Raw genomic sequence first — 12,836 nt, 5'->3', positions numbered from 1 at the left:
ATATATTAAATAATGTATTATATTACATTATTGCCTCTGCATTGTATTATTATCGGAAAGGGTAATAACTTCTTAATTAACTACGTCTGAAAGAAAAGAAGTCTCGGGCAAATAATTGCAAGTCTTCAGTAAAAATGTCACAATATGATTTTAAAAGAAAAGCCACATTCTGGAAAAACAAAAAAAGAGAAGTGACACATCTATTTATGAGAAAAAGGCTCATTTTAAAGGTCCCATGTCATGACCATTACTACTGATCATAATTCCATTGTTGAGGTATACTAGAATAGATTTAAATTGTGCAATTTTCCAAAATCACATTGGTTTCTCATACAGCATCTCTGTACAGAGATCTCTGTGCAGAGATGCTGTATGAACTTTAAAATTAGCCTTTTTCTCATAAATAGATGTGTCACTTCTCTTTTTTTGTTTTTCCAGAATGTGGAATCAATCTGCCTTGAAACCAGGTGTGGATCAAGAAGGTTGTTCTGATTGAGATAACAGGAGAGTTGTTTGAAGACAGTTCAAGTGTTTTAGACAGGAATGGGAGGAGAGAGACAGGCCAGTTTATAACATTGGACGGGTTGAGAGTGGGTTTCTTTAGGAGAGGGTTTGGAAAGTGACCAGAAGTTAGAGAAGTATTGATGAGATGGGTGAGAAACGGTAGAAGAAGATGCAATGTCCAATAAGATGCATAAGATTGTTTCAGTTCTAGTTTATGGCACTTTCCTCCAATGTAAACCCTCCTCCTTCCTCCAGGAGCTGGCAGGTCAAATCCATGATGAGAGATAAAGGAGTGGCCTTTGACCATTTTGGGCCACTCTGCAAAATAACAATTTGTTTGAGGCTTAAAATGAATATAATGCAAGTGAGATTATAATCATTTGTTAATAACGGCTACTATAATTGTCTGTGGACCCTAGTTAAAGGCCATTACTAATTAACCAAGATTGGTGCTTTCCAATTAATCACAGGGGTAAAACTCTTTTTTATTATACGCCAGGATTGTGTTATGAATTCCGGAACAAATTAGAGACATGAAATGAAGGAACATTTTTACTTTAAAGTGAGTGTATCCACAAATAGGATAGGAGCTCAGGCTGTCAAACAGGGGAAGCTATAATACATTAAAGACCATAGGCAACATGCACCAACGGCTAATCAACTAAAACTCAATATAACAGGAGGATTTGTCTAAATTAAATATATTCATTATTATGTTTGTTTCTTTCAAAGTTGCTCTTTACATTGACCCGGGATATGACCTCCTCAAGCATGCATCAAAAATACATGTGCGATATTTTAAAAACTTGTTACAAAAGGGAGTATTCTGCAAATGGATTGTAAGGTCATCAGGTTAGCTGACTTACAGCTTTTGAGGGTCATCTCAAAAAAAGTTTTGCAGTGTACAGGATGACTGTGCTTTTATTGTTTTTTTCACACAGATAATAATCTTGCGGTGTATCTGAAAAGTCAGAACAGACACAACCTGTATGTGGTTAGGAACAGGTGTGCGTTACACTGAGTTCTTACTGGATATATATATAACAGTATCATGTGTCTTCTGTTTGACAAGGGTTGTGTGTGACCCCTGGGGAATTGTAGGACCTTTGAAACAAATCTTACACAAAAATGTATCCCGATACTTGGAAATATAAGGAAGAATGGTTACCCTCATCCTTCCTGTCTGTTAATAAAGGTGGATTAAACATTAAACCTTTGAATATGCACCTTTGTATTGGTCATTTTGTTCCTCATTGAAACCATGTTCATATAAATTTTTTCATAGCAACCTTCATTCATAGCAGTTTCATTACAGTTTCATTACATTTCTTAAAAAGCTGGTAGTCCCCTTTTTTAAATTTGTTTCGATTGAGTGCATTTAGTGAGCTGAAGAGCTTTCCTCCGTCTATTTGAAGCTCCCCGCATAGTTATCTAAAAATTGATTCCCTAAGGGTAAAATTTAAAAACCGTGTAAAGGTAAATCCTCAATAAATGCTGTTTTTTTTTATAGCTATGGTCTCATTTACAGTTTCTTTTAATCTGCACTTTTTCAAAGGGCTCTCAATGGGATTCTCTCTGGGCTGGATGAAGGCTAAATATAATGAATAACATCTCTAGAAAAGTGTTTAGCGTCTCTGCACTGTTGGTCTACTGGTGCTCATTGATCTGCATGGTGCCCATATACAATTGGATATTAATGGATTATTGCCATACATGCCAAATCAACATAAATAAGGGTTGAGTGAAGCCGGCAGCACCCAAATGCAGAATAAACGGAAAATACCTTTATTTCAAGGCTAAATAACATACATAACTCTTCCCCGTGAACACAGTCAAAGACAAACAAGGATCTCACAAAGACTAACAGAAAAAACAGAACCTAAATGCACACAGGACTAATCAAACAAACAAGACACAGGTGAGGAGGGAAGAGAAAACACAGGGCACAAGGTGAACACAATCGGTTAATCAGACATGAGGGAACACACAGACAGGAAACCAAAAGACAGAGACAAGACAAAACACAGACAGATTGCGACAGGTTGTTTAATCCCAGCGTTGCAGTTCAAACTTCTGCCCTGTACGAAACGTTTTTGCAATGCTCAAAACCTCACCCCCAACTGACTAATGTGACTTTATTGCAAGTTCAAAAAGGTTAACAGTCAAAATGCTGCATGTTGGTGTGACACGCCTTGCCTTCTCCTTCCCTCCCTCTGAAGGATCTAATGGGACAGAGTATGTGAAGAGGGTCGGGTGTTGCATGCTGAGTGATGACGATAGCCGACCTAACTAAACCCACCCACAGTTCATTTGAATGCCCGCGCACGGCTCTCTCCCTGCGCGTCACCGTGTCTCCCGTTGCTCCGCGTTTATAAGGCGCCCCGGTGCGCAGAAAGGCACAAGCATGCCTCGTCTCTAGAGAGGCAGAGCGCATCGAAGTGACTTGGAGACATTGTTGGATGACAGACCTGTGCGGCTGCTGCTGAGGAAGAGACGCGCAGGAGTTTTATCCAAGTTCACTGCAGCGGGTCGTTGTGAGAGTGACTCTGTTCTCAGGGGTGAGTAGTTGGATTTATTTACCCGTGCTCCCTTTATTTATTCTTTCTGTGGTTGCGCATTCCCCTGGCTGTAGAAAGCTATAATGGAAAGATGGAACGTCCACTAATGTGCGGACCTGCGGCTAAGAAAGGATGCATTTATTTTGAGAAATATCTTCGCCTCATCAAATATAGAAGTTTGAAGCCTTTTTAGTTCAGTGTTTTTTCGTATTTTTGTCAAACAAGTGTCGACTGAACTTGTTGCTCTTAAATTAACGCTAGATGGGAACATCTCGTGCTTTTTCGCGGATTGCATTGAGGAGGGAATGAAATCAGATGCATTTGAATGACTCTTTCTTCCATGTTTATCCGAAAATGTGTTTTTATATTAAAATATTTTTTTTATGTTTTAAAGGAGATTTATATCATGTTTTCTTAGCATGTTGGGATTGTAGCAGTACGCAGTTCTGTAGCTGCTTGTAGGATGCGTTTGGAGTTATTGTGACATCAGAAATACCAGGGGAAGGATTTGTTGTTTTTGGGAAATATTACCAAATTGTAGCACCATCAGGTTTATCAGATGACATGTTAACTGATGCATGGATTTGAAACCTGAATTGCTGTATAGTAATTTATGATGTTAATGAACAAAAACTAAGCCAACCTGACTGTGGGATCCCAAACAATTAAACTCATATTTATTTAGGAAAGGTCGCCGTGTAAACAATATAAAGTATACAAATTAAGCTCATGCCCCCACTACAGAAAAACGCCATATCAAAAGCAAAAACCTTACAACGGGGGGAAATCCCTTAGTATTTACAGAGAAACAAACCTGGAATTCACTTTTAATAACTGGAAAGCTACCAGAGTTTATGTAGAATAGACGGAGAATAATCATCAGATCATATAACCCTGAATCAGGTGGGAAATGGTCTCACCTGTAACATCTATTTTTAATAAATATTAATAGAGAATCTACCTCCCCAAGCCAGACGCAGCAGCATTCTGAAAAAAAGAAAGTTAATGTTTATTCAGAGCACATTTCCATCAATATATTCACCTCCATTATTGGCAATTTCTGATCTTCGTAGGGGGCAGCTACAAAGAGTGAAGATTAAAGGCCCGCCTGCTGAAGTTATTCCCGTGCCCCAGGACAGTTCTTATTAACCTGCGCCACTTTTTCCACTTTAAAGCCACAAACTGTTAACCAAAGCCCTGACCTGACCAGGTCAATGTTTGAGTTCATTTGGTTGAATTACTTTTTATTTTACTTAAGGCAAGAATATGAACCTTTTCGTGTGTGGAAGTTGTATTTTTATCACAGAGACTCATAGCCATTACCTCTACTGTTGGAATAAGTACAAAAAACAACCTTTGAGAACTGATCCAGAGGTGTAGAGAAAACAAAAAGTGGCAGCGTTCACAGGCAGCTGTGAAGTCGGAGCGCTGACCTTGGTGCTGAATTGTTCCCTCTATATGGCGCGTGCCTGCCCTCATTTACTGACTGCGTAGCACGCGTACATTTTTTGACGTACTTTACATTCCACGCGACTCCACCCACGCCGCCAGATGATACGACTTCAAAGGAGGTAGAAAGCTTTATTAGCGTCTGGCAGTGCTTGTATGAGGGAAGAGGCTTCTTTTTGTTTCTTGAGTTAATTTTGAGAGCAGGAACAATGAGGCACGAGGGGACGTAATGTGGCTCGAGGAGCGGAGGGACCGGCTTTAGTCGCATGCCTTCTTGTTTGGCTCAAAAGTTAAGATTATGCAAAGACACGAGCGAACATAATGTGCATGTGGCAGTGCATTAATACCAGAAGAGGCTGAAGTGTTGGCATTTCTTAGGAGTGCACTTGTAGTGTTTATTAGAGGAAATTAGCCCTGTTTATTCTCAATATTTGAGGAGATACTTTCTTTATAAACACCATAAGTAAAGTTAGTATAGTTTCAAAGGCCTCTCAACTTTGTGGGAAACAAAAACGATTATCTTGGCGGTGGAGTAGGAAAGTATAATTATCAAACTTTGTACAATTATTCATTAAAGTTAAAAGTCCTGTACCCGCAGCAAAATACTATCTGAAAGAAAAATCTGTCATTATGCTGTCTGCACCTATACGATGATAACATTTGATGGGTTAACATGTTAACCGTTAAATACACTGTCTGGTGGTTTAATCTATAATAATCCATCATACAGTATTTATCACTGATCATGTGTTTCCCATTTCAAATGTAATATGCCGTAACTAGCTGTTAAATAAACATAGCAGAGTTAAAGGTGCAATATTTCCGTTCATTCAAATTCAGTGGCATAGAGGTGATAAGGAGCATAACATATAAATAGTGTGTGTGTGTGTGTGTGTGTGTGTGTGTGTGTGTGTGTGTGTGTGTGTGTGTGTGTGTGTGTGTGTGTGTGTGTGTGTACTTTTCATCATTGGAAAAAAGAGACTGCAGTTGCTCACTTCTCTAATTTGATCAATATTTATCTTTGGAGTCTTACAGTTTGGTACATGTTTGGCCACTGTAATGACAGTATTGATGATCACAGAAGTACCAGCAGATAGGATCATAGACTTTGATGTGTGTGACCACATTTGTATTAGTAGCTCAATAGCACTTAATGATCCCTATCATATTACACTCTCCTTGAGTGACTCATATACCCGCTTTGACTTATCAACACACTGTAAACAAATCATGCAGCAAAGGTAATTTCGACTAAAACTAATAGAACTTCTATTTCCTCTCCTCCTTCTGTTGCTTTTCAGACACATCCCTGGGGACACACATATACCCAGACTCAAACACACACGGGCGATCACACACACACACACGGGCACCATGCAGGAGTCAGAGCCCACAGTGTGCCAGCTGCAGCCCAACATCATCTCAGTGCGTCTTTTCAAGAGGAAGGTCGGTGGGCTGGGCTTCCTGGTGAAGCAGAGGGTGTCCAAGCCGCCTGTCATTGTGTCGGACCTGATCCGTGGGGGGGCGGCAGAGGAGTGCGGCCTGGTGCAGGTGGGCGACATCGTTTTGGCGGTCAACAACAAGCCCCTGGTGGAGCTGTCCTACGAGCGGGCCCTGGAGACGCTGAAGAACGTGATGATCGAGAGCCACGCCGTGCTGATCCTCCGCGGGCCTGAGGGCTTCACCACCCACCTGGAGACCACCCTATCCGGAGATGGCCGCCAACGCACAGTGAGGGTCACACGTCCCGCCTTCCCACCCTCCAAGTCCTACGAGCACTGCTCCCCTCTGAGCCCCTTCAGCCCTGGGCAGCAGCAGCAGGTCAACAAGGACCCCCAGCTGAGGGCCATTGAGAACCTGTCTACTCCCTCCATCACCCAGTCCATCCCCCAGGACCCCCTGCTGAGCCGCGGGGCGCTCCTGTGCAACGGGATGGAGGAGAACAACGAGCTCCTGAAGGAGATCGAACCCGTGCTGCGCCTCATCAAAAACAGCAAAAGGGAGATCAATGGAGAAGGCCAGAGGAACGTGGGGAGAAGAGATAACCAGATTCAAGTGGCCAGGTAATATGTGATGTGATGCTACCTCATTGATCCCTCAGTTAAAGGAATACCTCACCTATGAAATGACATGCGAATATCAACTACTGCCCTGTTTAACCTTATATTCTTGCAAGCACTATGTCTTGCAGGCTTCTACGGTGAACGAAGGAACAACAAACTGAGAAAAGTCTTAAATGAAATAAATGGGGATCGTTTGTAAACTTTAGATAAATGTATGCAGTCTCAGTTATCCAGTCATACGCTAACAACTTCCTTAACAAATTCATTATTAATTAATTACTATATGAAACACTACTTGCCCATGCTAGTCCAACATGCATTTGGCTGTCTTAGAAATGTCTCCCATTTATTTCAGTTCATCAAGACTTTTCTCAAATGTTTGACTCTTCCTTCATCGTGGAGGCATGCGAGAAAAACAAAGTTTCGTGGTAACACCTAGTAAGTAATTGATATACACATGGTCATTTTCTGTGTTAAGTATTCCTTAAGAATGTCTTTGTGCTTGGTCCCTTTCACATTGCAGGTTGGTGTCAGAGGCTAGGGAGGATAAGAATCACAATTTAGATCAAGAACTCATCAACAAGGTGGTTATTAGCTGAGTGTACACCTGGTCCTCTGATTGAAAGGAAGTCCCACTCACTTTGACACCCTGCCGTCCCTAAACTACTTGACCCAGCTGCATTGTATTAGCAGCTACAGACAGGCTCTAATATGACTCAGAGTACAGTGCCAAGTAATTACTGTCTGCGCGCTGAGCTCCAACAAACATCAATTAGGAATACATGGCGCATAACATTCATCATGTCTACTTAGTTTGCTATTCTTCCATTACTGGGGCTCTTTTTATAGGTTCATATGAACTTCTTTAAACCAAAAATGTAGCTTGACCATGGCAGTTTCAAAATACACCAAAAGCAGCGAATAAGACCGATGACGATTACCGTAATTTTCGGACTATAAGCCGCGCCTTTTTCCCTATTTTCCGACGCTGCGGCTTATATAACGGTGCGGCTAATCTATGGATTTTTACAGCTAACGGCCAACACCTTTAACTCTATGGGCTCTATGGCCGGTCCGCGGACCCCCACCTTTAAGCGGCGGGTTCCAGCAGGAAAAGCTGGAGGCCGGAAAAGAGTGAGACAGGTAGCGCGCAAAAGTAAAAGTGGAACCGAGAGTGGTATGCCGCTGCTGCGGCTTATATTCCTAAAATTACGGTATTATATTATTATTATTGCTGATGGTTGTGGTAGAGGAGCTGTAGATTTTGCACAAACATCTGTAGCACGTTCAGTAGCGTCTGGAGCACGAACGCAACCCTGTGATCCGCCATTGTTGTTGTTGGCGAAACGCATCAGCAATGACGCGGGTGAGCAGGAGAGGTGGGGAAAGGCCGGGCTATGGCGTCATCGTTTTCAGGAAATGATCGTATAGGGCGTACACACGGAGCCGCAAGCGTTTCGTCCTCAGACCTACCCACTTTGGGAGCCGTTATCAAAGGGTTATCGGATTCGGGCTCCGAATCCGCGTTTCAATTTCGGCCTTGTGTGGACGAACCGTCTATACGATAGAGAACGTTAGCGGATTCAACTGATATCGTCTCCGTGTGGACGGGGCCTTAGTTTGATGCTACAGTTAATAAGATAGACAGTATTTGTTTCATTAGTTTCGGTTTCAATGTCACAAAGTAGACCCCAATTAGCGTACACAAAGCTCGTCATTAGACTGTTCATTATCATCTTCCAAGAGAGTGAATCGTTTCTAAATAGTCCTTCTTGGTTTGTGAGGTCATTTGCAGCAATGTTTCATCAGGCAATTCGTGGAGGAGTGTGAACATCTGTATATGCCACACGTCTCCATTTCAAATATTTTGAAGGAAGACTGACAAATGTTAGACTTAAATTGCTTTTAGCTTGTCTTAAGTGTTCATTCTGTAGCAGCGTTTTACACGGCTTCACAGTCTGAGCCCATCTTCTACCCCCGACTCTAAGTGGTCTGCACAGTGTACTGTTGATATTGATGTCTCAGTTATCTGCTATTGTACTCCTACGACCAATTGAAATTCAATTGAGGCTTCAGTCTCCTACAATCAATATGTCATTATTGACAATCCATGCATATCCTCCTCTCTTTCATAAATACAAACATGTACAAACATGGGGAACGGCGACGTCTTGTTAAATGGCTTTCTTAATAGGGTTCAAGCGTATATCATTTAAAAACATGTTGACATTTGGTCAGCACTAGGAGAGAGCTTACTTTATTTGATTTACATTTGAAAAATGTGTATGAGAACAATCATTAGTATACATTATTTTGAAAGGGCATCAATATCGAATAAACCCTAAAATAATTGTAATCTATTTGCTTGGAAAGGAATGGCACATTATTGCTGATTTACTGCATTTTCTTTTTTTAACAATCTCACAATTCAGCATGAGGCTGATGACGATCTTCGTCAGAGCTAATGACTAGTGACATATGCAACTTCTCTGCATGTTTCTGCATGTCTGAACTCCACCTTTGAATGGAGGGGGATAAACATCATCATGCAAATTGCTATGATAAAGAGATACAGTGTGACAGGGAGTGTGAAGGGAAGCCTGTAAGGATTTACAATTAGCATAGGCACGTGATGATAAGAAAGTTAGGGGGGTGGGAAACTGAATACAGTAGACTGGATCTGCGTTTGGGCGGTTTTGATTGGAGGAACGCAAACTGTGTTTATTTGTTTATTCATGTCGTGTTGTTTAACACAGCTGTATCACAGTGTCCTCCCCTCCCCCTTCTGCTGTAGTCTCTTACGATCTTATAGTTACAGCTCAGTGAGAGACCTCCCTGTTCATGTCGTAAACTGTATCCAATGTTAAATGAAAGTCAAACATCTATATTGTAACTTGGTTATGATATGTTTAAATCACTAAATAGGACTAAGCCAGAAGGAGCTTCACTTGCAAGCCGTCAGCCGTATCTATTTTCTAATTCACACTGAAAATAAATGGATGTTTTTTTAAATGTATGGAAATAGATGTCAAACTGCAAAGAAATGGTATCAAAAAGACTAAGACTGAGCCTTTTTATTAAGAAAGACCTGGACAATCTCAGATCCTTGCATTTTTTTTTTTCTCCGATGTTTTGGGACTTATTTAATCTGATAAATAGTATTTATATTATCTGTAGCCTCAGGTCATTTGAAATGGCCTACAGGCAAAACTAATTGAATATCAGTCTTAACCTGTTCTCACATGTCTAAATGCAGAGAACAACGCAAAGAAAGTTAGCTACTGCCAAGAAACCTTAGTAAAGTTTGAACTTCCTGGGTAAACTCAGTTCAGGGGTGTCAAACTCAATTTCCTCTCGGGCTACATTAGCGTCATGGGGGCCAGTTTTATATATAAGACTATATTAAAATACATATAAATATTTAATAATATAGAATAATGTATTATATTACATTATTGCCTCTGCATTGGATTATTATCAGATAGGGTAGTAACTTCATAATCAACTACGTCTGAAAGCAGAAGTCTAGGGCAAATAATTACAAGTCCCTTCAGTGCGCATGTCAAAAAATGATTTTATAAAAAAAGCCAGATTCTGGAAAAAAAAGGGACATTTTGAAAAGAGAAGTGACATTTTGAAAAAAAAATCTATTTATGAATAAAAGGCTAATTTTAAGAAAAAAGGCATATTTGGACAAGAAAAGTCAAATTCTGAGAAAAGGCATACTGTATGTTGAGGAAAAAAAGTCAAATTTGAGATGCATTGTGGGACAATGTGCTTCTGTAAAGTAGCATATAACCGTATAATAAACATATTCTTTGCAAGCTCTTGTGGGGCCACATAAAATGAAGTCGCGGGCAAAATATTACAAAACATTATTGAAGTCACACATGCAATGACAATACACCTTTTGCAATTCACTTTTAAGTCTCTGTCCCCATCTTACAAGGGTCTTTCCTTAGGAGTTTTTGTAGCATACGCCCACTTCTTTGAGTGAATTTGGAGCACAGTATCAAACAAAAGTACGGGCACGAGCAAAAATAGAACTCAAGAGCACAACCAGGCAAAAAAGGTCTTAGTCAAGCGTTTAATCCAAAAGGCAAAAATAATACAGGCAAAGATCAAAAAATGAACAGACTGGAAGCAACGAAAAAACAACCAACTAAGTTGGTACAAACGCTAAAAAGCTAGAGCATACGTTAGGAGAGTATCTTGGAGTACTTCCTGCTAGACAGACAAGACGAACTGGCACTGACCAAGGCAACAGCACAGACTAAATACACAGGAGAGGAGTAAGTATTAGGGACAGCTGAGGCTCATTGAGGCCAGGCAGTTGATTAACAGGGAAGGAAAACACACCAGGTGAGGGAGTGAGGTGATCAGTCAGGGCCAGGATGTGACACACAGCAGGTCTCCCTTGAAAAAGAGATCAATGATCTCAATGGGATACACCTGGGTAAATAAAGATTTGAAATGAGATGAAATGAAGAAGAAATTACTTAGGCTGACCTCCATGAAGGATCACATTGTCCCAATGTAGCACCGCAACAAGTGTGAACAAGAAACACTGGAGAGCCTGATAGAAGCCAAACGATCTCCATCTACACACCCACGGAGGCCTGAAGAGAGAAAACACTGATGTGGGTGTGCAGAGATCCCGGAGTAAAAAGTATTTTGGAGCGTGTACAAGTCCCTGGTTCATTTATTTGTAAAGACAGCAGAAAGGTGGCTTGTTCACCGTTTCAATGCCATTCCAAGTGTGGCATTTTTTCTTTTACATGAAATGAAATAACTATGTTGCACCAGATGTGAGCAAACACACCTGACAGAAAATTGTTTATGACCCCCAGGGACCTTGGCGTGGGAAATGGCACGTCTCCCCAGCTGGCATCAGATAACAACAGAATGCTGGAAAACATGCCGGTGGTGCTCCACAACGCTGACACTAACAAGGTAAACATGAAACAAATGTTCAAGCCTTCAAATGATTTTCCGAGTAAGAAAAATCACTTGTAAGCACACGTTTGTGTAGCTCTAATTTTTTAGATCAATAACCTGCAAATCCTCCCTGTGTTTATGAGCAGGCCGGCTACAGTTAGCGAATCTTTGCAGCTGTGTAATACATGTGCATCCATGTCTGAGTTTTTTTTTTTAGCATTAATCCACACGATTGGCACTTGCGATGCTTTCAGAAACTGAGCCCGCACATCTGTGTTGCTTCTTTGCTCATAGTGGTAAAGCCTTTGCTTAAGATCCCATCACCTAGGCATTAGATCCTTCCGGGAGGTAAGCTTGTGCGGGATTAAACCCAGCTTATGCCTTCCACATAGAAGGGTCTGGTCACAAGTCTGAGAGTCTGTGACAGGGATAGTGTCGTAATCTGCACATGGTCTGCGTTATCCACCCACTTGTGATGCCGCCCGATCCCCTCTCAATGGGACCGGATGGGGCAAAATGATTCCAGGAGGTCTAATGAATACATGCAGCTGCTGATCCGTCACTCTCTATCAATTGTGGCTCCTGTAGAAACGTTCCAGCCCCTCAGACCTGCAGAGAAGAGAGTGTTAATGTGCATGCTTATGAGAATAATTGTGTGAGTGCTGGAAAGAGGAAGGGAAGAAGGGGGGTGGGTGGGTGCGGTTGGTTTGGGTGATGCATTCTCAACAGTGGCACTAGAGGATATGTACGTATGATGTGATAGCTAGATCTTTGTCTTGGGAGTGTGTGCTCGGACTGAGGACATGCATGCTTTTAGAAAAGTGTGGGAAGTGAAAGCAGTGTGTGTGTGTCAGTGTCCAGTATATGCATGTGTACTAACTCATGCAGCAAGAAGCTCCCCTGCAGGCGTTTCTCCAGACACTGATGCTGACTTTGATGGCTCATCGCTAAGTGTTTAATTCGATAGACTCAAGTCAGACAGTAAAATAAATGTAAGGCAGATGTACATGGTTTGCCATGTTAACGGCCAACACGTTTCTCACTTTGGAGAAGGATATGCTCTTGTTTTTGCTTCTGCTGCTGCCTGATATAATGTTGGAAAAGCCTGTTGTCTAAAAAAGGTGGTAAATGTTCCGTCAAATTCCACCAGCTAGCTTTTGATTATCCATTAAAAACAGAGAATATATTTTCTCTTTCTATACACGCAAGGGCTTAATCACCACTAATTAAATCCCGATTGTCAAACCATAAATGCACATGACTAAAGCATATAAATATTTAACACGTACCATGTCTTTCCATTTCTCCGGCTGTCAGTCTCACT

At 41.2% G+C, this 12,836-nt stretch overlaps 1 protein-coding gene across 3 annotated transcripts in view; it reads left to right on the top strand.

Annotated features, from left to right (window-relative positions):
* Positions 1 to 2,777: 2,777 nt before the first annotated feature.
* Positions 2,778 to 12,836, top strand: part of nos1 (nitric oxide synthase 1 (neuronal)) — a 41,612-nt gene continuing 31,553 nt past the window's right edge. For all 3 annotated transcript variants that reach the window (XM_010796985.1, XM_010796984.1, XM_010796986.1), the window contains exons 1-3: positions 2,778 to 3,062; positions 5,813 to 6,574; positions 11,425 to 11,527. In XM_010796985.1, coding sequence (XP_010795287.1) covers positions 5,886 to 6,574; positions 11,425 to 11,527 — 792 coding nt within the window. In that variant the 5' untranslated portion in view covers positions 2,778 to 3,062; positions 5,813 to 5,885. The remainder of the gene's footprint in view (positions 3,063 to 5,812; positions 6,575 to 11,424; positions 11,528 to 12,836) is intronic.

This window comes from Notothenia coriiceps, unplaced genomic scaffold (assembly GCF_000735185.1).
Source record: "Notothenia coriiceps isolate Sejong01 unplaced genomic scaffold, NC01 NC01_scaffold00037432, whole genome shotgun sequence".
Taxonomy (NCBI): Eukaryota; Metazoa; Chordata; class Actinopteri; order Perciformes; family Nototheniidae; genus Notothenia; species Notothenia coriiceps.
Note: the sequence above shows the minus strand (reverse complement) of the source record. Positions and strands in the feature narration are given on the sequence as shown.